Below are 24,270 nucleotides of genomic sequence, written 5' to 3' on the forward strand. Positions count from 1 at the left end.
AGATGTAAACTGAAAAAGGGTACACTAGCATCCTGTGTGCCTACTGATGTTAGAGATTTCAGTTGTCTGAAAGAAGCAATGACAAATCTCATGGATTCTATTTGGATTTGTGACACGCAAAGAAATTTGTTTAGAGCTGCAACATTAAAAAAAATAAAAAAATAAAAAAAGGTGCCCATCTTCATCGGCAGGTCTCCGTTGGACCCCCTTGGTTACAAAGCTAAAGCTGCAAGAAGATAGTATATGAATCTGGTGAGGAGTGTGGCAAATGGCTAGCCAGGGCCCTTTAGAGACCAATGTTAGGCTTCCTATTAATTAAAAAATGATAGATAGATAGATAGATAGATAGATATCTCCTTACCAAATGGATATCTCCCAAACGTTTGGGGAATTCTATCCCCATCTCCGTAGAGGAACTGAGTGGGGCAGTGAGGTCCGCCAAACAAGGGAAAGCACCCGGCCCAGACGAGTTTACCATACAGTACTACAAGACCCTCCTACCCCTGCTGGGACCACATATGGTGAAAGTGTTTAACGGCCTAGGACAGACTACATAGTTTCCACTGGCCTCACTCTCTACACACATCTCAGAACGATCTTTCCCTTCCTTTGGGATAACCGTTTGTGGCAGTTACCGGCCGCATTGCTCAATATGGAGCTGAAGCTCTTTACCAAAATACTTGTGTCTCAGTTTCAGTCTTTACTACCCCAACTAGTTCACTTGGACCAAGTAGGCTTTATCCCATCTCGCGAGGCACGAGACACTGTTAAAGTGCTTGCTCAAACTGGTTCACCTTGCTGATCAATCGGGCTCTCCCTGTGTGTTCCTCAGCACTGACGCAGAGAAGGACTTTGATAGGGTGAACTGGTCCTTTAGACCCCTTTCACACTGTGCCGCCTAGGGCATCAACGGCAGAAAAGGGGTTAAATCAGCCACAAAACACCACGGATCAGCGTTTTGCCAGCGGTATCGCAGCGCTGCCCCATTGATTTCACAGGGGAGCAGTGTTGGAGAAGCGGTGAGTACACCACTCCAAAGAAGCTGCTGGCAGGACTTTTTCTGACACCCTGCACCACTCCAGTGTGAAAGCCTGTGTGCATAGAGCAGCTGTTTTAGGGCGTTTTGCAGGTGCTTTTTTTTTAACACTATAGCGCCTACAAAATGCCCTCAGTGTGAATAGGGGGATTAAGTTTGCTGTCCTGAGTCATGGGTTTTGGGGCACCGATGCTCCACTGGATCTCTAGTGTGTACTCTTCACCAAGGGCTGCGGTTAAGGCAAATTGGGTGTTTTCAGAGCAGTTTCCCCATTTTTAAACGGCACCCAGTAGGGTTGTCTCCTTTCATCCTCATGCTGGAACCCAGACTGGGGAGGACAAGGCAAGGAGCGAGCAAAGATAGAAATTGTTTAGCAATTTGAAATTACAGATTGAAGCTCCATGCACACTAGCGTTTCTTAGAAGCTTAAAAAAATAAAATTTAAAAAACGCTGATAATGGCGTTTTTGTGCCATTTGTAGTAGCTTTTAGAAGAGTTAGCATTTTAATCGTATTCTTACAGTACATGAAGAAAACAAACGCTCAAAAAAAGCGGTTAGAACCTTTTTAGTAGCATTCCATTTTTTTATGCTGGGAAAATGCTCACAAAAACGGTACAAAAAAATATATAAAAAAGTCTGCTTCTAAACACTGAAGCTTCAAAAAAAATAAAAATTTAAATACATCTAGCAAAAAATTGTGTGCATAGACCACCACCATTAGCTTCTAGGATCTTAAAAAAAAAAAAAAAAAATTATATTATATATATATATATATATATATATATATATATATATATATATATATATATATATATATATATATATATATATATATATATATATATATATATATATATACATACACACACACACACACACACATACATACACACTTTTTTTTTTTATTTACATACACTAGTGTGCATGGAGCCTGAACCCAGAGATCTGAGGCATCTCAAACGTAGACTGAAGCAAAATTTAACAGATGTCCTCCATTTCCCTCCTAAGAGTGGGTTAGCCCCTTTATTGTACGGAAGGCTTCTGGGCAGACTTTGTGAACCTGGGCTTGTCACAAAAAAAGTGACAAGCCATAGTTTGGAATTAGACACCTGGTGAGAATAACTCTTACTGAGAAATAGTAGCTGCAGGAGTTTGAGTCAGTGGCATCCTTGATTTATCAAGTGATTCCGGAAATGGGAGTTCATCAAAATGCATGCGTAGAAGATGCTTTTTAAAAGGATGTTCAGCAAATCATGCTTTCAGCCACAAAATCCCACAGAGATTAGAGACATGGCAAATCACATTCTGTTGATCAACATAAAAATGCAGAGGGCATTAGCTGCAATTGCACCAAGACAGCAGGGTCCAGAAAGACAGGTTCAATTCCTTAGCCACAGGTCTCTGAGAATGCACTAGTCCTAGCATAAACCGAGAGGCTTGGATGATAGAATCTTTCATAGCATCTACTGTTCATCTGATATGGCAGCCCATTGCTGGGCCTGCTTATCAGGAAGAATCTTAAGTATATCCACAAACTGATCCCTTATGGATTGAGATACACCAATTGCCTCAAGAACCGGCTGCGCTACTGAACTTGCCAGAGACATGTTGTTCTTAAAAAGAAATTCCAACTTTTTATCTGTTGGATTCTTTAACATCTGCGCATTATCCACAAGTGGGACAAGTGACCCATTTATTATAGAAATCCTCCTCCATAGGATACAGTGTAGAAAGCTTTCTAGGAGGATAAAACTGTTTGTCCGGGTATTCCCATTCAGAATATATAAGCTTTTTTAGTCATGAAGGACTAGGAAAAGCATCCCCAGATGGGTGAGGCTTTAGTGATCCCAAACCAGAGGTGGGTTCATCAAGAGACTGCGCTGCAGGCAGAAAAAAAGGTTGAACAAACCAATTTAGTAAGGGAGTGTACAAGCAAACCGTCTTGTGACACTACTCCCTCTAGATTAGGATCCTTGGAAGAGGATATATTAGTATCTTCCAGATCTCTTGGAAGACCTTCCTGATCCCCTGCCCCTTGCACCTCAATATGGGTATAGGTTCCTGAGCACTGGATGGGGATCTGCTATGTTTGGACCCACTATGGAGAGTGATCATAGCACCAATCTTCTTTTCCAAATTAGAAATGGTAGAAGAAAAAACCTCCTGTGCGATACATATAGGGGCTGAAGAGTCTAGCACTGCTGCAACATCAGTCTCCCCCTGACGGCTCAAACTGACCGGCCGCATCACTCTGAGGAGGATGACATTTTCTAAATGGATTTAGGTTGTTGCAAAACAATCAAACCCCTAGAACCCTTTAAGGAGTTCCTGGTCCCTATTCCACTCAGCATGAAGCACAAAGCAGAGCCACTACCAGAAGGCCTAGCAGTGTGCATTCTATAGTCCAGCAATATAATGCTGCCATTACTGCACAGCCTGAAGCAGTAATAATGTGTCAAGGGGAAATGCCTGTGTCCCCAAACACGAAGTAATGCCACCGCTCTGCTCTCGTGTCCCTCCACAGCCAGCAGCAGCACAGTGTGCTTTTAAAAGCTTCCTCCACGTGCATGTGGCGTCGGAGAACGATGACATCATCTGCCCCTCCCCCCAGCGTTTTTTTCAAAAGAAGGGGTTTTAGACTATAGTAGGTGCCTAGCATACAGAGCTAGTATGGCGTGGGGAGAGGGGGATGGGGGTTGTAATTGGTTGGATAAAAAAACACAGCCGAGTGGCCGCCACTTTTTTTTTTTAATAAAAAGTGAATTCGGGCTTTCAAATGACCCGAGGGGGGGAATTCCAACATAGGGGGGCCACAGAGGAGAAGGAGGAAGTAATGGCTCCTGGCACAATGCTGTTTCCAGCATAAGGCGGTGACACATAGGCATGACAACATTATATACTTAAAGGAGATATTCATAAGAAAATTCAAAGATCTTTCTTCGAAAACTCCACTTACCTTCCCGCCACAGTTTTTTCTGAGGTAAACCCAATCTTCACCCTTCACAGTGGGCTCCGTAACCTTCAGGAGCAGGGGAACCTAGAGGTAACCCACAATCCTGGACTTGCAACAGCACCCTGCCAGTAAAACTTTATGGTCTTACTACCAAAAAGTACTGGATCCCAGGGTCTAGCTCTCTAAAAAGAGAAGCATTCACAGGCAAAACCTCGTTTCTTCAGATACGAGGCCTGGGTATCATTCCATTAGGCCCAAAAAAGGACACTTTGAATGGATCCGGTCAGCATGGCTAGCCCCAGCAAGGATTGCTCCCTTGGAGCTCAGCACAGCATCTTTACTTGTGATCAACACCTTAGACACTGGTGAAAAAACTGAGGTACTCCCAGTAGTGGGAGGGGTAATATAGGGAGTGCACTTAGGGCGTGCCAGTGTCCATCACCTAAAGGTTGCCTATTACCCACATAGTAACTACTATGGTTCTGTGTCCCCTGATGTATGAAAAGAATAGGCATTTAGCAGTTTGTATTTACTAAAACTATTGCATTTCCATATGCTGTGTATTGTGGGAGATCAGATATAGTGAATGCAGGGTCTGGGTTTAGTAACACTTTAAGGAAACAATGCAATGTACAGTAGGACAAGTAGCAGAATGGTGTAGCAAACATTAATGCTTACCAAGATGTCAGCAGTACACTTGACAATAAGGCAGTGTGTAAAGCAGTCAAGGCGAATGGTACCGCTCTGTTGATTCAAGTAAATTTGTTCCTCTGGGAGAAGGTGACCAATCCGACTGCTGGCACTCAGACTGAAAAAGGAAAAACTAAGTATTACGATGACAATCTTACAATAAAACCTTAAAATTTTACAAGCCACAATAACTCACGGATCTTTGTTTTCTTGAGAGCCAAACATGATCATGGATTTAAGTGCATTCCAGTCCTGTAAGACACGTTCAAGGGCAAGCTGTGCAAATCTTGGGGGTTCCAAGTCATGATCTGGCATATCAGAATCTGGAACAAAAGCTGCATCATTTTTCACATAAGAAGCAAAAATAGAAGAAATTTACACAACACAAACAAATGCCTAAGTCCCCTTTCATACTGGGCTGGCAAAGCTTCAGCTGCTACCGGGGCACTTTTAACCCCTGTTAGCGAAAAAGCCAAAAAGGGTTAAAACCACCCGCAAAGCACTGCTGCAGCAGCACTTTGCCGGCAGTATAGCCATATTTCAATGGGCAGGAGCAGTGGTATACAGAACGCTCCAAAGATGCTCCTAGCAGGATTTTAAAGTCCTGCCAGCACACCGCTCCAATGTGAAAGCCCTCGGGCTTTCACATTGGAGAGAGAGGAGCGGCCCTTTCAGCTTTGCAGGCTCTAATTTTAGCAATGTAGCGGCCACAAAGCACCCCAGTGTGAAAGGGGTCTAAGGGTTTAATCTCCGGCAGTGCTCTTGATTGTAGTACTTGGTAGCACTCTTAGCAAAAAATTCCAACAGCTCAGAAAAAGTTAATCAAAGAGGCAGAGATATGATCAAGAGGAAAAACACATGCAAACCTTTAAGAATTACAATTACTTTTAAAGCGACTGAAAATGTACTGGACTACCAAACATGATTCAAGTCTGGTGTTGAGGGTGTGGGCAAGTGTGAACGGATCCTTAAAAACAAGCAGCCTGCACCACATTTACTGAACAGCCGATTGCCGGCATAAATGCAGCCATAGGATAATTTTAAACCATTTCTCAAGTCCAGAACCTTTTGAAAAGGCCTAAGGAAGTGAAGTGATTAAAATAGTGCCTAACAGTGCAAAAGCAAGAAAGCTGCCGATGCTTCAACATGACTTTCATTATTGACAATGCAAGTCTTCAGGAGACAGGGTCACACCTTCCACAGCTAACCAGCCAGTACACTAAGGTCTGGACAGTGCCAATCACAGATTTCAATGCCCAAACGCAAAATTTCAGACTAGCCTCACACTTCTCCAGCAGACTCCAAAGCTACTGCTGAACAACTGTTGATCCAGATAGTTGCTATGCAGCTGCAACAAAACAAAAGTAGTCCTGAGTGAAATCAGTCACCACTTTGTCACCAGGTTAGAAATGGCGACAGGTCATGTGCGTTCAGGGACAGGTACAGCAGCCAGGCATAAATCAACTTGTCCCAGATTTTGACATGCTGCTGGCAGTGGGGCTGGACACTACGTCTGTGCCTCCCAGGTGCCCAAAAATGCTGGGATTAAATGCTGACTGCATCAAATCGCACATGTAGCCTTAAAAAAAAAAAAAAAAAAAATCCCTGAGGTTGGGTTCACACCGCCGCCACATCCGTCTCACAGCAGGGGGGTCCAGTGTGTCCTGGTTCACTGTTTCAGGTCCAATTTCAGCTCAAATTTTGGGTTGAATTCAGACCCAATATGGACCAAAAGACGCACTGCTTTTTTGTGCAAAACGCACTGGACCCGCTGCGGAAAAATGTGAACCGGCTCCATAGACAGTCAATCTCCTACTATTGCGAATTGGATGCGGGGAACCCGCATCCAATTTGCAGTGGTGTGAACCCAGCCTCAAAGGACATTGAAGAAAGTTAATTTTCAATATGAAAAAGTGGCAATCACATTTAACCCACATTCCCATTGGCAAGATTTGACAAGCCAAATCACAGCCTATTGCCGGCAAGGACACTATCCCAATCTGGGATTTTGCGGCGCTGCACCATTTTACAAATTTAGTTCCTGCGCTACTTTTGGCGACTTCGGGAGCATGAGCAATAGAAATCTGTGCATGAACCTGCATAGATCTCTTTCAAATCACCCCCCAACTAGCACTGAAATATGGGTTTGAAATTGTGCGAGCTCAGTTGAACTCGCATGATCTCAATCTAGCGTTCAGTGTGAACGAAGGCGTAAAGTGATTGTAAATCCTAACATATACCCAGTGAAGTGACTGGCCTCAGGGGATACACAGATGAAATCCTTCTACATAAGTTTTGTTTATCTACAGTAGTCTCATTTGTACATAATTTATATAACTTGTCTGAGCTTTTAGAATACAGGGGGGTGGGGGGCTGAATTTACACAATGCAGAACTCCGTGAGAAGAGCTGATAGGGAAGGGGACACCCCCACCACCCCCTCACAGCACACAGGAGCAGAGCTGAGGCTATCAAGAACAGACCATGTTGGAGCTCTTTCCCTTCACTTTTTTCCTCTGTGTCAGAAGTGACTCGCTGCAATGTAAAAGCCATCATATAGTGGCTGTTCATCGCCTGTGCGATCGGGGAACCAGAAAATAAATCTGCCGGGGGATTTTTAAGTACCGAAGTTTGGCGTCATTCCACAAGTGTGCACAATTTTAAAGAGTGACATGTTAGGTATCCATTTACTTGCCATAACAGCTTTAACATTATACAAAAAAAAATGGGCTTAATATCTTTTTTTCATTCATGAAAGTTTTTTCCCCCCAAAAAAATGCGTTTAAAAAAATTGTTGCAATGGTATTCATACCACAATTATTATACCATCTCCATAATTCCACGGTAGTAGTTCCCCTGAAAGTATTTTGGCTAGTCAAAAATTTTTGGTCCCTGCTCTGGAAGGGGGGGGGGGGGGGGGCGCAGCCAGGATTAAACTGGAGCAGTTACAAAAAAACAAAGATGTAGGGGGGTTGGCACTTTCGAACCCATGGGGGTACTATTTGGCCAACAAAGCGCCAACCAATGGCAGAGGGGCTGTCGCAGATGCCAGGCAACTCTACGCTACTTCTTTGGCAGAGAGATTGGAGGCACATTTTCCAAACCAGTTATAGCCCAATTTGGGACAACCACACATCCTGAACTTCTAAAGTTGCAACATGCTAATAGATGGTGCTCGGTGGGTATAACAAATATTTTTGACAATGGTGTATTGCTCTCATTTGCTCAAACTACAGTCTAGATTAAAAATTCCGCAGAATATGCCATTTTATTATATGCAGCTAAAACATGCCATTAAAGCCCAGAGGTCGATAATCTTGCACTTTCGCCCACACCGGTGTTCACCCTTTTGCAGCAGGCCTCCTCCACCAAAGGCTTTATTTCCAGTTGCTACGCCTCCCTACTGGGAATGTACCTGGACAAATATCCTATCTCAGCCTGTGATAGATGGTTAATGGATGTCGGAGAGATACCAGGGGAACTGTGGGTGGGGTGCTGAGAAAATGCTTGGATAAGCTCATTGAATGTATCACAGCGAATGTCCCAGCTTCACATCTTATTGCAGACATAGCACACCCCTCTTAAGGTACACCGCATGGGACTACGTCCAACTTCTTTGTGGTAGATGTGAGATTTAATCCACCTCATGTTGAGATGTCCGAAGCTCTGCAGGTCTCAATTCCAATGGAACCTAAACAATGTGTTTTGGGCATGTCTGACAGCGTCATTCCAGATAAATACTTGGAGGCAGCAGCGAGGGTGCCATTTCAGGCCCATAGGCTCGTACTTATGCAATGGATCGCTCCAGATCCCCCCACAGCTAAAATGTGGCTAGAACAGGTAGGCATTAGGTTAAGATTTGAAAAATGTATACACCAGCACAGAAGTAGTCACTTTAAATAATTTGAGAAGGTATGGGGAAGCTGCTTAAAAACACCGGTTCTAGCTCCAACTGATTTACTTATGGAAACGGCGCTTCTGTGATAGGTTGGAGGGTATCTCCTGTATTGTGCTGTTTATGATTGGGAATGTAAGGGTTTGCATAACAATGGTTGGTGGGCACACTTCATAGTATCTTTAAGATTAAATATAATTTGTATTGACTGTTTGTAACAGAGGATATCTCAAACTTGTTTCTTGATTTAAATAAAAAAAATTGCTGCGCTAATTCCTTGATGTCAAATTGCCACAACCGCCATTTTATTCCCTAGGAGTCTCAAAAAACAAACGAAAAAAATAAATAAAAATGTATATATATATATATATATATATATATATATATATATATATATATATATATTTTAAATATGTTTAGGGGTTCTAAGTAAATTTTATAGCAAAAAAAAAAAATAAAATAAAAGAGGAAGAGGAGATAATTACACGTAGGAAAGGAATGCCAAATTTGGCCCAGTATGAAAGTGGTTGTAAATCCTTGCATATACCCCACGGAAGTGACTGGCCTCAGGTAATAAAGTAGGATATGTTTAATCTGTATCTACAGCCTTCTCTCCTCTACAGCCTTCTAAAGGACACAGTTTACACAGCATTTCTAAGCTTCAAAAGGCAGGTATCTGATACACAAAGCACAGCGCAGAGAGTTGAGTAACTGAAGACTTGGAGATAAAGGGAAAAAAAAAAAAAAAAAAAAAAAAAAATCACACTAGGTGTTTTTTTGAGACAATTACATAGAGCAAGTTCTTTGTTCATTTTTCCTTTTCAGAGGTTTAAAGACCACTTTAAAGAAGAACAAGGCTATTTTAAGATAACCACTATTGCTTCTAAATGCACAAAACAAGCGAAGTGCTAAATTCTAGGAATACCTTCAGGATTGGCTGCTTTGCGGTTTCTATCTTCTCGTATGCGTGGTGGTCTGTACTGACAGTGTTCAACCGTCTGCCTGGCAACAGTCTGCACAAGGAACAGAAGAAGGTGCTCCCCTCTAAAATAAAAAAAAAATAAAAAGACATTACCTTGGTAAAATCAAAGTGTGATAAAAAGGGATTCTGGTGCTCCAAATGGTGTTATGTCCTTAGTCTAAAACCAGGGGTGATAGCTGTAATAGTAATTTTAAACAGTTCAATGCTCGTAACTAGTATTTCTCAATAAAGGAGGCAGCCGTCTTTGGAGGGTGTCCATTTTCTTACATCTAGAGTGCCAGCTAGATGTACAACGTTCAGATTAAAGTGTGCCAACTGAACACTTCACAGTCCAAACAAAGGAAGACTCCCATCAAGTTGATCAGTCCTGGAGTGAAACAATGCCACTCTGCACTCCACCGGTCCCCCAGCTGTTGGGGATGTAGAGCTCATTACTGGCTGGTCAGCATGGAGCTTCCTCCCACACATACAGCCAGTAACAAGATCTACATCCCCAACAGCTGGGGGAGCAGAACCCCATTACTCCACACTACCCTCCATACTTCTCTACAAGGAAGATTGGGGAAGCAACACAGATGTCCCGGACCTGACAGCAGTGACAAGGAACTGCAGGTTGGCGTTTGGTAACATGAAAAAGGTACTGAAGCATTTCTTTTTTTTACCCTATTGCTCGATCATGTGGTCTGTTCCACAGAATGTTGGGTGACTGAAGTTCAGGCAGCAATAACCAGTAAATGGCTGTGTCTAAAAGTTATCCTACCCATGACAGACCAAGGACCACTGAGGGTCCAACCCTGGAAACACCCTTTTCTCTACCAAGATCATGGTTACATTGATTTAGTGACTAATCTAGGTTCTGCTGCTGCAAAAAAATTAAAAAAAAATAATAAAAAAGATACCTGCTATTTGGCATGGTCACTAGATTAGTGATGGTCAGCAGTCGGTATAATAGATCTAGACGAGCAGACTTTTGACCAGCAATTAGTGTCTTGCATTTACATTTCTCCCAACAATCACAGTAGGCAGTGGGTGATGTACGCTTCAGCCTAAAAAAAACAGTAACAGATTAACCAGGTTTACTTTAAAAAATACACAATAACTGAACAAAGGCAGAAAAGGAAGGAGAACTCACTTGCAGTCATGTCCTTTGTGGCAAACCCTGGCACACTCAGTACAACAGCAGAGAGATTCTAACAACCCACATGTTCTGCATTCAAATATATCCTGAAAATAGAGCAATGTGCAAGATTAGTAATCATTTTCCAGCTAAAGTTTTACAACAGGATACATTAAGACATGCACAATGACCTGGGACCTTAGATTTGTTGACTTCAAAGCAAACCTTTACTCAAGAGATAACTAAAAGGCTGTTAGTGGCAATCATTTAAATATGCTAGTTGTCTGGTTAGCACACTGATTAGCTGGGTTCAGTAAGGTTTAATTAAAATGTTCATGTTTGCCCCATCAAGAAAAAAAAAAAAAAAAAATTATATATATATATATATATATATATATATATATATATATATATATATACACACACACACACATATATATATACATACATATATACACACACACACATAAAAAAAAAAAATATATATATATGTGTGTGTGTGTGTATATATGTATGTATATATATATGTGTGTGTGTGTGTGTGTGTGTGTGTATATATATATATATATATATATATATTTTTTTTTTAACGGTCGTGATCGGCTCTCGAAAGCTGTAACAGCGATCAGATTATCGTACGATCGCTTTGAAAACAGTATTTTTATGATTTTCTAAAAGTGTGTACAGCCTTATGTCACTGACCTAAAACAAGTATGCATAGCTGTCAAGACAGAATAAACGGTTTCTGGTGCATTTTTTGAGTTGCCCACACCTGTGAAAAAAATGGACATGCAACTCAAAAATGCGGTGTGTTTTTACCACAATTTACATTAAATTCAATGGGGTGCTGCGTTTTTTTGGCGTGGTTTTCAGAACCTCAAAGATGATGCATGCGGGACTTTTCAAAACACAACGCACTCCTAACATAGTGGTGTGAGGAGTCCCATAAGATTTAAAAGGAAACCATTTTCTTGCAAGGTAAAAAACAGTTTGAAAGGGCCCTAAATAAGCGGTAACAAAAATAATAATAATAATTAAGCATTGTGTGTTCAATTGAAATCAATGCACAGATCTTAACAACTGCACCCTAACCTAAAAATACATAAAAAAAAAAAAACACAACACAAACAAGGGCGAAGATTCTCACATGCCTCCGATGCCTCCTTGTGGGTTTATATCCCGAATCCCAAAGTGGACATGGCCACGCCTCCTGATGAAACACAGGAGCAGGCACACAGGTCACGTTTGACGTTCCTTCCACTGAGTGGAATGCATGTTGGCTCCAGGGAAGTGCAGAGCAGCGAAAACAGATTTCACAGACTATACAGATGGCAGATCATTCCCAGGGCTGGAACACGGCACTTTACCATGGGGACGGAATTTATAAGTCCTTTTTTTCATTGTTCCTTCCAATGAACAGGACCTAATGAGAGGGACTCTATACCACTGGGTGGACTACCATACATACACAAGCCTTGTAAAACTGCCTTGGCAAGCTCAGGGGGTCCACATCCACAGGTGAGTGCGCACCCTGGTGGGAGCATGGACATTTGATTTGCAGTGGCAATTTCACAAGCACTGTTTGGCTAATTCTGATGAACTTTTACTCACCATTTTTACTGGCAACATACTTGCTTTTGCATCTATGAACTGGATCCTTTTTCCACTTTTATATTTATAAGTATTAGTATGCATTCCATGAATATGTTGTATGAATAATGGATTTAAACAGTACATTCACACGTTACTTGGATTTTTCTTATAACACACGGTGTAAATGTATGAGGAATAACAGCAAACATTAGAATTATAGCACCATTCAAGGCTATAGAATCTACTGTTCAGACGGACACAGGAGATAGGTGTAAATACAGGGGACCCCTGCCATTATGGAGAGGTAAAGTAGGCTTGTGTTTTTTTGTTTGTTTTTTAACAGCAGTTCCATCACTTGTATTTGTATATTTTCTACCTGATTGATGTGCTCCGCTCCAGTCCATGTAAAGCTACAGGTGTCATTGCAGCACAGAACATACAGAGGGGAGTCATCTGCATTTGTGCCAGGTGGGCAGATCATTGCCTTGAACACATCTTCCTCTTTCTCATTGGCATTTGCTTCTGCTAAATAGAAAAAAGAATTAGTCACAAATGTAAGTAGCTCTACCATCAAACATGGCACCAGAGCACTCAGTGAAAGGTTTCCCCTCTTTACTTGCCTTTAGCTATTTTCTGCGCAGTTTCCAGAATAGTTATAGCTGCAGGGTAAGCTCTTCCACTTACAGCCGACATGAAGGGGGTCATACCTCTGGCATCCCTATAAGGAACATTTTCATCAGCATCTTCTTTAGATAAGAATAACAATTTTCCTCCGAAGACTTCAGCTATGGTCACATTCACACTTGCATTGTGTATTCAAAAAAGGTACCACATGTGTATGCATATTTTGTTAATTGCCTTTAATTTTGCAACCCTCACACATACACAAATCCAAAAACATACCTGAATCTCAGCGTCTCAGCGCAATACGTTTAGTAATAAGCAGGTGATTTTTTTTTTTTTTTTTTGCAGTGTGATAGAAAAAAAAAATAACACAGGGACATATTTGCCGGTGGCCATATGTTGAGAGAGGGGAAAAAATAAAAAAAGCTCGCTCAATGTGTCAGACGCATAGTCTAATGAAAAAAAGTGTGCACAAGTGTGAATGTACCCTTACATTTCACCCTTTAGTCATCCAAGTACTGGTAAGTTACAAGGTGCAACCAAGTCTACAGAGATCAATTTTCTTGAGCCAAGATAGTGTTCCATTTAAAAAAAGAAACCCCCATACACAATTAAGGAAGCTGCTATCTGATGTTGTTAAAATTCTTGGTTGTCTCAAAATTCAATACTTCCTGAATCATAAAACAAAAGTAACAAAAATCTAAAAAATTCACACAGGTTTAAAGCTGAACTTTGTACTCTCAAGAAAATATTTTTGGAGTCCATTGACTCAGGGACACAGGAAGTCCTTAAAGTGATAAAGTTAAAAGTGTGTGCTCGGCTCGCTGCCAAATCCACCCACTCTTTACTGGCTGTGATTGAACACAAGAGGGAGCCAACGAGCCTTTCAGCCTTTGGAACAGCTTCAACCGTCAGGGGTTATACTGCCACCTACAGGATTGGACATTCGTAAACAAAATTGTAGCGAGCACTAGCAAGACCATAAATCAAAACACAGGAGTGAGCCTGCCAAAATCTATGGGATTAGCTCCAACAAGGATTGAAACCAAAGTCTTCTCTAACATAGTACCCGACCTCAAAAATACTCGGCTGAATGGGCATACATTTCCAGAGACAGACACTTGAAGTCTTCCCAGGAGTGGGGAGACTCATAGCCACAAGCACAACAATAAAGCCCATTGTTTTCGGGTGACTTAAAATCTCATATATAGGTGGGATGGCCAGGTGTCCAAAAAACCTTTGGCCACATTTTTTAATTACAGGAAACCTTAATCACTTGCCATGCAGGCCAATTCTGACATTTCTAGCCTACATGTAAAAATCACCATTGCTAGAAAATTACATAGAACCCCCAAACATTATATATGTTTTTTTTAGAGAATACACAAGCGGTCGTTACAACTTTATTTCGCACAGTATTTGCGCAGCAATTTTTCAAACACTTTACTTTTTTTTTCTTTTTTTAACCACTACAATACAGGGCACTTTCGCCCCCTTCCTTCCCAGCCCAATTTTCAGCTTTCATCGCTCAAGCGCTTTCAGTGACAATTGCGCGGTCATGCTACACTGTACCCAAATTAAATTTTTATCATTTTGTTCGCACAAATAGAGATTTATTTTGGTGGTATTTATTCACGACTCCGTTTTTTATTTTTTGCGATATAAGCGCAAAAAAGCGGAAATTTGGAAAAAAAACAATATTCTCTTTTTTCTATTTTAAAAGAAATCCAATAAAATCAAATTTTGTCATAAATTTAAGCCAAAATGTATTCTGCTACATGTTTTTGGTAAAAAAAAATTCCGTTAAGTGTATAATAATTGGTTTGTGTGATCACAGACATATGTACGCAAATGATCATGTACATATGTGTGCAGGTGATCACGTACATATGTGTGCACATAATCATTGGGACAAGTGATTTTAGTGGGACATATGTGGGGGACATGTTTTTATTATTAGGGACATGTGTTTTTATTTTTGGGGACATGTATGGGGACTGTGTTTACACTAGACTGAAGATCAGTGAGTAAAAAGCTGTAAAAAACAGCTCATACTCACTGATCATCAGCCGGCTGCAGCAATCTGCTCTCCTCAGCGATGACTTCTGTGTGAGGAGAGGAGGAGCCGATTGCCTAGCAACCGGCTGTTTACATCACATGACGGCCATGATTGGACACGGCCGTCATGTGACCAGGAGGGCCAATCACAGAGCCCTCCTGCCGATCTGAGATGCGCCGTGTCCCGGTGACACGGGCGCATCGGGATCGCGCCGCTGCGCGCGCGATCCCGCTCCTCCTGATGGACGTTCCTGAACGTCCTATCAGGAGTAGACGGCTCCCACCCGGCCGTATATGTGCATTGGCTGGGTGGGAAGTGGTTAAAGTTAACCCAATTTTTTTGCATAATGTGAAAGATGAAGTTACACTGAGTAGATACCCAACATGTCACGCTTCAAAATTGCACACGCTCATGGAATGGGGCCAAACTTTGGTACTTAAAAACCCCCCATAGGCGATGCTTTAAAATGGTTTACTGGTTACATGTTTTGCGTTACAGAGGTCTAGGGCACTGTATTGTATGTGTTGCTTCCTGCCCAGTAGAGTAATGCAGACTTGTGCTTTCCTGCAAGTCAGTGGTAGAAGCTACTCCATACGTGACAATTTTGCATTCATTCATAAAGATTTCAGTCAATGTGGGGGACATACTTGGCAGAAAGAAGGTCTCTGAGGTATGGCTGCAGAACTATGCTATCACACAATAATTTCAGAATGAAGTGAGCATTCGCTTTGCGATCCTTGGATTCCACTACAGAAGTCTCTGAAGAAGGACCTACAACAAAAAAGTATACCAAGTGTAAAAAGAGGGCAACATAAAATCAAGGTAGTATACACAAACTAATTTAAAAAATTCTAGCAATTTTTTTACACCAAGCTAAACTGCAATAAATTGATTCAATGGATTTGATTAATAGCTTACAGAAAAGTAAAAAACAATTTCACCTGGTATGGTTGATGTACTAGGCCCTTGACCTGTGCCAGTAGATGCTGTGGTAAGGGATCCTACTGCAGGGGCCAGGATAAAATCTATATCACCATCTTTCAGAAAAAAAAAGAAGAACAGCATGTTTAAACACAGGAGTCATTTACAATCCTGGATGTATTCCCCACATCTACATGTTTTCATGTTTTGCAAGACACAATCAAAAAAAAAAAAAAAAAAAAAAAAAGGGAAAACCAAAAACGTATTTCTTCCCAGTAATAAAAAATAAATAAAACAAAAACATTTTACTATTGAGAATATATGAAAACACACAAACAAAACATAACTGAAACCTCCAGTGGGATATCCGTGAACTACCTCCCAGTTTTAAGCCTCAGTTTCTCAGGGAAAAACGTATGTGTATACACACACACCCTCTCTCTGAGGTGGTATACAAAGACTTCCTATACACTGTCACAAATGGGCCATGGTAGGAGATATTTTTTATGTCAAGAAATTTGCACATAAAGTTTACAAACACTGGAGTTCTTAGAGATGGAACCCCTGCAATTAAATTAGTTGGGCTACCTTTAAAAATATAAGCCAGGAAATCAGCTGTCCAAGAAACCATGAAGCATTTTTACCAGTGCACATTACCAGTGCACCAGGTAACCTACATTTCACAGCAAATTTTGTGACCCCCATTGGTCAAACCCATCCATCAATATCACTCACCTGGATCCATAGCAGGTGGGTCTGGCACCCAGCTGGGTGGAGCTATAGGAGGAGACACTGGGTCTTGGTGATCACCTGAAGCTCCAGATTCATGTCTCCCCAGCCCTGCCGCACGAAGAGACCGCCTCATCATCTCCCTCAGTCTTAAGCTGGCAAGAGATCACAACAGTACTGAAAGAAGTCTATTACAGCAGGATACAGGATATGCAATTAGCAGAGATCCAGCTGTTGCAAAACTACAAGTTCCATCATGCCTCTGGGTATCATGCTTGTGGCTGTCAGTCTTGCTATGCCTCATGGGACTTGTAGTTCTGCAACAGCTGGAGGTCTGCCAATTGCATGTCCCTGCTCTACAGCAGTTACTATTTTCCAAATTAAAATTACTAATATAAAATGTATATACATGCATACAGTGGGTAAAGAATTTAAAACGTCACCATATTGCTAGGTAAATATATTTAAAAAGTGCTATTGACCTGAAATTTTCACCCCGTTGGTAACAATCCATGCAACTCATACAAAGAAACCAAAAACACATAAGTTCAGAAATTTAGTTATGTGTAATAAAATAGAATGACACAGGAAAAAAGTATTGAACACCCTAACTGAAATGCAATACTTCGTACATTGATCTGGTGTTATTTTGGCCCATTCTTCCAGTCTACAAATCTTGAATGTTCCATGGGCCTCTACTATGAACTCTGATCTTTAGTTCTTTCCATAGATTTTCTATTGGAGACAAGTCAGCTGAGCCATTATTGCAGCTTTATTTTCTCTTTCTTTGGAACCAATTGAGTTTCCTTAGCTTTGTGTTTGGGATTCTTGTCTTGCTGAACATCCTGGTAGATGGCAGCAATTTTTATCAAGACTGTCTTGGTACATTTTTCCATTCATCCTTCAATGAAATTAAGTTTGCCAGTACTGAAAAACAGCCCCACACCATGATGTTCCCACCCCAAACTTCCCTGCTGGTATGGGGGGTGTTTTTGGAGTGATGTGCAGTGCCATTTGACCTCCAAACATGGTGTGCATCATGCCAAACAAATAGGATTTTTAACAGCTTACCCATAAAATCCTTTTGGGGTACATCACGGGACAGAGCCTTAGTAGTTACTATGTGGGTTATAGGCCACCTTCAGGTGATTGACACTGGCACGCCCTAAATTAAAATATGCCCTCCCTATATAGCCCCTCCCACTGGTGGGAGTACCTCAGTTTTGTAGCAAAATACTACATGTGTGTACCAAGAAGGGAGGGACCTCTGTGACCCGTGATGTACCTCAAAGTATTTTACAGGTAAGCTGTTCTAAAAATCCTATTTTCTTATTGTACATCACTGGACACAGAGCCATAGTAGTTACTATGTGGGTTGTCCCATAGCAATGCCCACTGAAGGGAGGGAGACACAACAAGGTAGGGCACTAAGACTAGAGGACTCATACTGCAACCAGCAGTACACTGCGCCCAAAGGCGATGTCCTCATGCCTTTAACATCTACTTGATAGAATCTGGTATATGTATGGACTGAAGACCAAGTTGCAGCCCCGCAGATCTGAGCCATGGAGGCTTGGTGATGCACTGCCCAAGAAGCACTATCCGCCTTGGTGGAGTGCGCTTTAATATTAAAAAGGAGGAATTTTCCTCTTTAAACCATAAACTTGAAGAATCACTTGACAAATCCATTTAAAAATGGTAGATTTAGACACTGCCTGTCCTCTTAGGACCGTCTGGCAACACAAATAAAACATCTGTTTTATGAATTTGAGCGGTCACTTTTAATAGACCTTGACCGCTCTCACCACATCAAGAGAATGTTACTGTGGAAGAAGCCTCACTACAAGGTTCTGGGGGGAAAAAAAAAAAAAAAACTAAAAAAACAAACACACACATGAAGGCAGAACAATATCCTGGTTTAAATGACACTACCTTCAGTAGGAATTTGGGATGAGGCCGCAATAAAACCTCATCCTTCTGAATAAACTAATATGGCTCTTTACAAGAAAGAGTAGCCTACTCTGATATTCTTCTTGCAGGAAACCAAGAAAATTATTTTTTCCCCATCAAGAGGACCAAAAGGTATCTCGTATTGGCTGAAAAGGCTGCGTCTGTAAGCCAACAGGACTAAAATTAAGTCCCAAGGGTTCAGGGGTGACCAAACTGGAGGATTAATCTGCGTTACCCCCTGAACAAAGTTACGAACCAGAGAGTGAAGCAAATGGTCGTTGAAAAAAGACCTATAAGGCCGACATCTGGCCTTTGAGTACTCAAGGCCAGCTTCATTCCTAATCCTATCTGAAGGAATTCAAGGATCCTACCTATGACATATTTGCTGGGGTGCCAACCCCTGAATTCACATTAGGAGACATATGCTTAATATTTAACTCATTCAGCCCCTCAGGGCGTACTAGTACATCCTTTGGCTGAAGTGGCTGTATCAGGATAGCTGCCGCTATCATCCCATGCCAAGATTTTCAACAAGCGATGGGCTTTTCTGTAGCATTGATCTGAGCGGCTCTACAGCCACTGATCACTTCTACGCAGTGGCAGTACATTTTCAGTTTTTAGGCCTGGTTCACACTAGTACGGTGCCAGACATTGCATGTGATTCGCACCGCATTGCTGTTCATATCACATGCGATGTCTGATGTGATTTCAGCTATATACAAACTGTATGGCTGAAATCGCATTTCATTTGCACCAAGATGGTGCAGGACCCTTTTTTGGTCCGCACTGGAATCGGATTGCATGGGTGTTCACACTTATGCAATACGATTCCTGCACCATTTTACAGTTCGCACTGCGATTTGATCTGGGGGTGTCGTTAACTTTACCTTGACACCCAGAGCGGTTTGCAGATCTTAATGTGAAACACTGTGCGATTCAGGTGCAATGCGGGAACCCGCACTGGATTTGCAGGGTTCTCGCATCGCACTAGTGTGAACTGGCACTAAATTAGATTTTAATGTTCTATAGTGAATAAAATTTAGGTTTAGGTCCTTTGAAAATCTTTGCATTTGGTCCTTATTTAGATTTTACAGTGTTCCAACTTTTGGAATTGGGGTTGTAAATAAATGTTTGTATAAATGGATTTGCTAGCCAGTTCTGAACAGTTTCTAACACAGATCAATATAGAAGACGTGCATCTTAAATCAAAAAAAAAAAAAAAGACACCCCTCAATCTTACCTTCGGCTACTGGAGGAGCCAGCTCGATTTCCTGGACCATTGCTAGACACCACAGAGATGGCATTAGCTATAGCTTCTACAGCAGATAATCGCTCTGCAAATGTGTTCCTCTCCGAGCGCTCTGCTTCTGAAACAAAGAGAACAATCATTTGCATTCTTTAGAAATGAGTTTCCCCAAAATATTCATTCCCTACTAGTTTAGGAGAACTAAAATACAGTGAGCATTATGTAAAAGCAGGCAAGCTTCTACATTGTTCATAATAGTGGCGGCACACAGAGTGCTCTTTGCTGCTCAGAATATGTGTTAGAGGAGCATGAGCTAGGTTTCCAAAAATTAAAAGTCAGCAGCTACAAACACTGTAGCTACTGACCTGTCCAAGGATCCTTGCGGTGCCACACATTTCTCTCCTACATGTAAAATTCATAATTTTTTTGCTAGAAAATTACGTAGAACCCCCAAACATATATGTTTTTTTTAGCAAAGACCCTAGAGCAGTGATGGCGAACCTTGGCACCCCAGATGTTTTGGAACTACATTTCCCATGATGCTCCACTACACTGTAGAGTGCCGGAGCATCATGGGAAATGTAGTTCCAAAACATCTGGGGTGCCAAGGTTCGCCATCATGGCCCTAGAGAATACAATGGCGGTCGTTGCAACTTTTTATCTCGCACGGTATTTGCGCAGCAATTTTTCTAACGCTTTATTTTCAGGTTTTAAAAAAATAAATAAAAAAACAGTAAAGTTAGCCCAATTTATTTGCATAATATGAAAGAGGAAGAGGAAGATACGCTGAGTAAATATATACCCAACATGTCACTCTTCAAAATTGCACACGCTTGTGGAACGGCGCCAAACGTTGGTATTTAAAAATCCCCATAGGCGGCGCTTTACATTTTTTTACTGGTTACATGTTTTGAGTTACAGAGGAGGTCTAGGGCTAGCATTATTGCTCTCGCTCCAACGTTCGTGGCGATACCTCACATGTGTGGTTTGAACACCGTTTTCATATGTGGGCGGGACTTAGGTATGCGTTCGCTTCTGCGTATGAGCTGACGGGGACAAGGGCGCTTTAAAATTTTTATTTTTTTATTCTTAAATTTTACTTTTTTTAGTTTGACACTTTAAAAAAAATGTGATTACTTTTATTCCTATTACAAGGAATGTAAACATCCCTTATTTTTAATCCACTCTAGTCACATGATCCCACAGCTCTGGCTCCCATGTGTTAGTGAGTGGGAGAAGGAGCACTTAGGGAGACATGCCTCTGGGAATTCTGAGCCAATGTTGAGCACCCTCAGCAAAAGCTGCAGGATCACAAGACTGGACCAGAGGAGATTAAAATAAAGTACACACTTTTATACAGGTTAGGCCGGACAGTTGGGTGGGGTGGTGACAGGCTTAAGAATCGTTAGATTTAGGCTTTTCTTCCACTTTAAATTTCTCTACAATCTTGGTACAGGGTTAACATTCAAGGTACGAATGACTCGTACTTATGAACGGAAATTCACTACTGTAAGTTTGAGAAAAAGGTGTCTCCACTGAAGCTTCATCACCAATCCTTGTTTCTACAACCAACATTTTATAAAGCCAACTGTCACAGGGACAAATTGAGGTGAAATCTTCTGAACAGGGGCACAGACAGCAAAACAAACGTTACAGGGGTGTTATCCACAATTTTTTTGGGCTGGATTTGCACTTAAAATGTACATACAAATTAAATATTAAAGTGCTTGTAAACCAAAAAAAAAAAAAAAAACCAACACCCCTGCAAAGGCATAATGAGCCAGTATGCATTATGAATTACCTTAGGATCAGGATTTTGTGGTGTTTTCATAATATGTTGGTATTGTGTTGGTTATTATTTGGGGTGATGTTAGAGAAAGTGGTGCAATATTGTATTTGGTGGTCTGTTATTTTAATTTGTGTTAAATGTTGTCCATGTTGTATTTTAATTCTATTAATGTTTTATTTGTAGTGTAGTTTTAAGCACCGTCCCGTCTCCTTATTGGCTCAATGGCTGTGATTGGCAGCAGCTTCCAAAAGCCTGAAGGTAAAAACCTTGTGCCTTTAAAACCACTTTTAAAAAAAAAAAAAAAAAAAAACTTTTTTTAAAGGAGAAACTAGCCCAGGATATCCCCCCAGACTGCACACACAAAGTTGCAGACAGAATTTTAACGGCTGAAGCTATTGTAGTGGCACATGAGCCATAGAAAACAAATGCTTACTGCACTTAAATGAGGCAAAAGTGGAATATTCACAATAGACAATATGCTACCCATTGCTATTACTAATACATGAGTGGACAAATTCTTAAGCTCTAGACTTTTACGTAGTTGAAATAATACTTAAGCTTGTGTGTTTACCCCTACCCTCCTCCTCTTTAGTCTCCTTGTTGCTCGTTGGAAAACAAACAGACACACAGGCGTGCAGGATGTTTCGATTGCCATCACACCGGTGGCTGAGGAAGGTCTGCAACATCTGGGTGTTTTGATCCAGAACCACTCCTTGTTCCAGGTTCACTAGATACTGCCTGCAGGCCTCATAATCACAACGCAGAATATGTTGCATCAAGGTTTGTTTCTAAAAAAAAAATGTCAATATAAGAATGCAAAATAAAGTATTCAAAGAAACACAAATAAAAAAAAACAGCCACAGGCCAAACACTGTGCTAGAGAATGGATATGAATGTCCAAAAAAATCAACCAGCACTTGAGTTTTAGAATACAAGAAAACCCCTAAATCAGTGACACACAAAAAATAAGTGCAGCGCTAAGTGATAAAACAATAGTGAAAAGAAATAATCAAGAAATATGCTGAATTAATAGCACAAACTCTGCTTAAATATAATAGATTTGCACACTAGAATTAAGCATATATAATAAAAATTAAAAATAAATTTAAAGTGGCTAAAAATATCTGGTGGAAAAAATGCTAAATTTCACTTTAGCATTTTTTTCACCAGATATTTTTAAAGTGAAATTTAGCATTTTTTCCACCAGATATTTTTAGCCACTTTAAATTTATTTTTTATTTTTATTATATATGCTTAATTCTAGTGTGCAAATCTACTATACTTAAGCAGAGTTCGTGCTATTAATCCAGCATATTTCTTGGATAGATTATTATTTATGTAAATCTTTCTTTTCACTATTGTTTTATCACTTAGCGCTGCACTTATTTTTTTATTTGTCACAAAATAAAGTATTGCTTGCTATAATACAGTAGACTAGGGCACCATTAGTTAAAAGTGAATGCTTAAAAACCATGAACACTATCGATTGATGGATTATGCTAAAGAGAGGTCAAACAACTGCATGCAACAACTTATACCTCAACTGCCATGATAATAATTGCAGCCTTCTTCTTGATGGTTGAATTTGCTGGGAGATTAGCCAGGGAGTGAACGCCCATACCAAGGCTGCTGATGGGAGGAAGGTCCAGCCAATCAGGGTCTCTGATGCCACCCATGCAGTCCTTTGCCATGGGATAAATTGTTCCATTTCCGTCTCTTAGGATAATTGGAGACTCCTAGAACAAACCACATGTATTTCATTATTATTCTGAACTTTGCAAATAAAAAAAGGTCCCAAAAGGTTAACTACAGACCTGTCCAGCTGTAAATATAGCCACATTTCTCTCATTCTGACCGAGAAAAGCAATGCTGCTGGTTGGGAAATTGTTCTCCTGTTCAGCTTTCCCAGTAGCGAGGTCAAAAATACAGTAACGCACCCATGTTCCAGTCTTCAAAACAGCATGAACCCCTGAACACAGCAGTAAAACAAAACAGGTTTAAGATGAGGATAAACATTTGACAAGTATTAAAGTAAAACACAAAAAAAAAAAAAAAAAGAAGAAGGTGGAGGAGGATTGTGAACAGGCAGGCTTTTTACATGCGCGGCTCCATATGCATTTCCGCCACAGTGCTAATGTGGCGAGATGAACAAGTCCCACACATGTGCAGGTGTGACATCACCCTGCACTGGCCAAACAAGACAGTAGAAGGCCAGCACCCAGAAGAAGCCGGGAAGATGCTGGCAAGTGACCTTTTGAGCATCAGAAAATTTTGCCTTTGGTTACAAAAAAATTAAATAAAAAAAAGGTCTACCAAATATAGGTTGTGGAGAAGGGCTGGAACTTCAGAGAGATGTACAAACCCGAGGAATCGAACTTCCTCGACAGGAAGTCTATATCAGCAGTTCCTTATTCTTATCCTGAAAGATTCCTAATACAGAACAAAAGCTTCAATCTTCAGGACCGACCCTCGCTCTTGCATTGCTCCAACATGGGAAAGGCTGTCACAGCATGCCTTTAGTGATGTTAAACCCATCTTCAGACTGATCCATGAACCTAGCTATTAGTGCTGCATTTTAAAACGAACTGAAGGGTCCATTTCACAAAGGTTGATTTTTGCTGTAGTCACATTAGCAAGGGGTTTTCATCTAACAAAATAATTACCTCCAAATAGTTCTCATTAACCC

General features: G+C 40.9%; 1 protein-coding gene across 11 annotated transcripts in view; it reads right to left on the reverse strand.

The window, feature by feature from the left end:
• The window catches only part of UBR5 (ubiquitin protein ligase E3 component n-recognin 5), a 113,809-nt gene that overhangs the window by 42,758 nt on the left and 46,781 nt on the right, over nt 1-24,270 (reverse strand). For 4 of the 11 annotated variants that reach the window (XM_077493128.1, XM_077493135.1, XM_077493133.1 and 1 more), the window contains 14 exons: nt 23,399-23,553; nt 23,123-23,320; nt 22,156-22,372; nt 19,790-19,916; nt 16,606-16,754; nt 15,891-15,986; nt 15,597-15,720; nt 12,887-12,984; nt 12,643-12,791; nt 10,689-10,780; nt 10,456-10,602; nt 9,500-9,618; nt 4,877-5,015; nt 4,669-4,798 (listed from right to left, as the gene is read on the reverse strand). In XM_077493128.1, coding sequence (XP_077349254.1) covers nt 4,669-4,798; nt 4,877-5,015; nt 9,500-9,618; nt 10,456-10,602; nt 10,689-10,780; nt 12,643-12,791; nt 12,887-12,984; nt 15,597-15,720; nt 15,891-15,986; nt 16,606-16,754; nt 19,790-19,916; nt 22,156-22,372; nt 23,123-23,320; nt 23,399-23,553 — 1,940 coding nt within the window. The remainder of the gene's footprint in view (nt 1-4,668; nt 4,799-4,876; nt 5,016-9,499; nt 9,619-10,455; nt 10,603-10,688; nt 10,781-12,642; nt 12,792-12,886; nt 12,985-15,596; nt 15,721-15,890; nt 15,987-16,605; nt 16,755-19,789; nt 19,917-22,155; nt 22,373-23,122; nt 23,321-23,398; nt 23,554-24,270) is intronic. The other 7 variants (XM_077493134.1, XM_077493132.1, XM_077493130.1 and 4 more) reach the window with 6 other exon arrangements.

The sequence above is a fragment of the Lithobates pipiens genome, unplaced genomic scaffold, assembly GCF_037356315.1.
Source record: "Lithobates pipiens isolate NorthernLeopardFrog02 unplaced genomic scaffold, aLitPip1_a1.2 Scaffold_19, whole genome shotgun sequence".
NCBI lineage: Eukaryota > Metazoa > Chordata > Amphibia > Anura > Ranidae > Lithobates > Lithobates pipiens.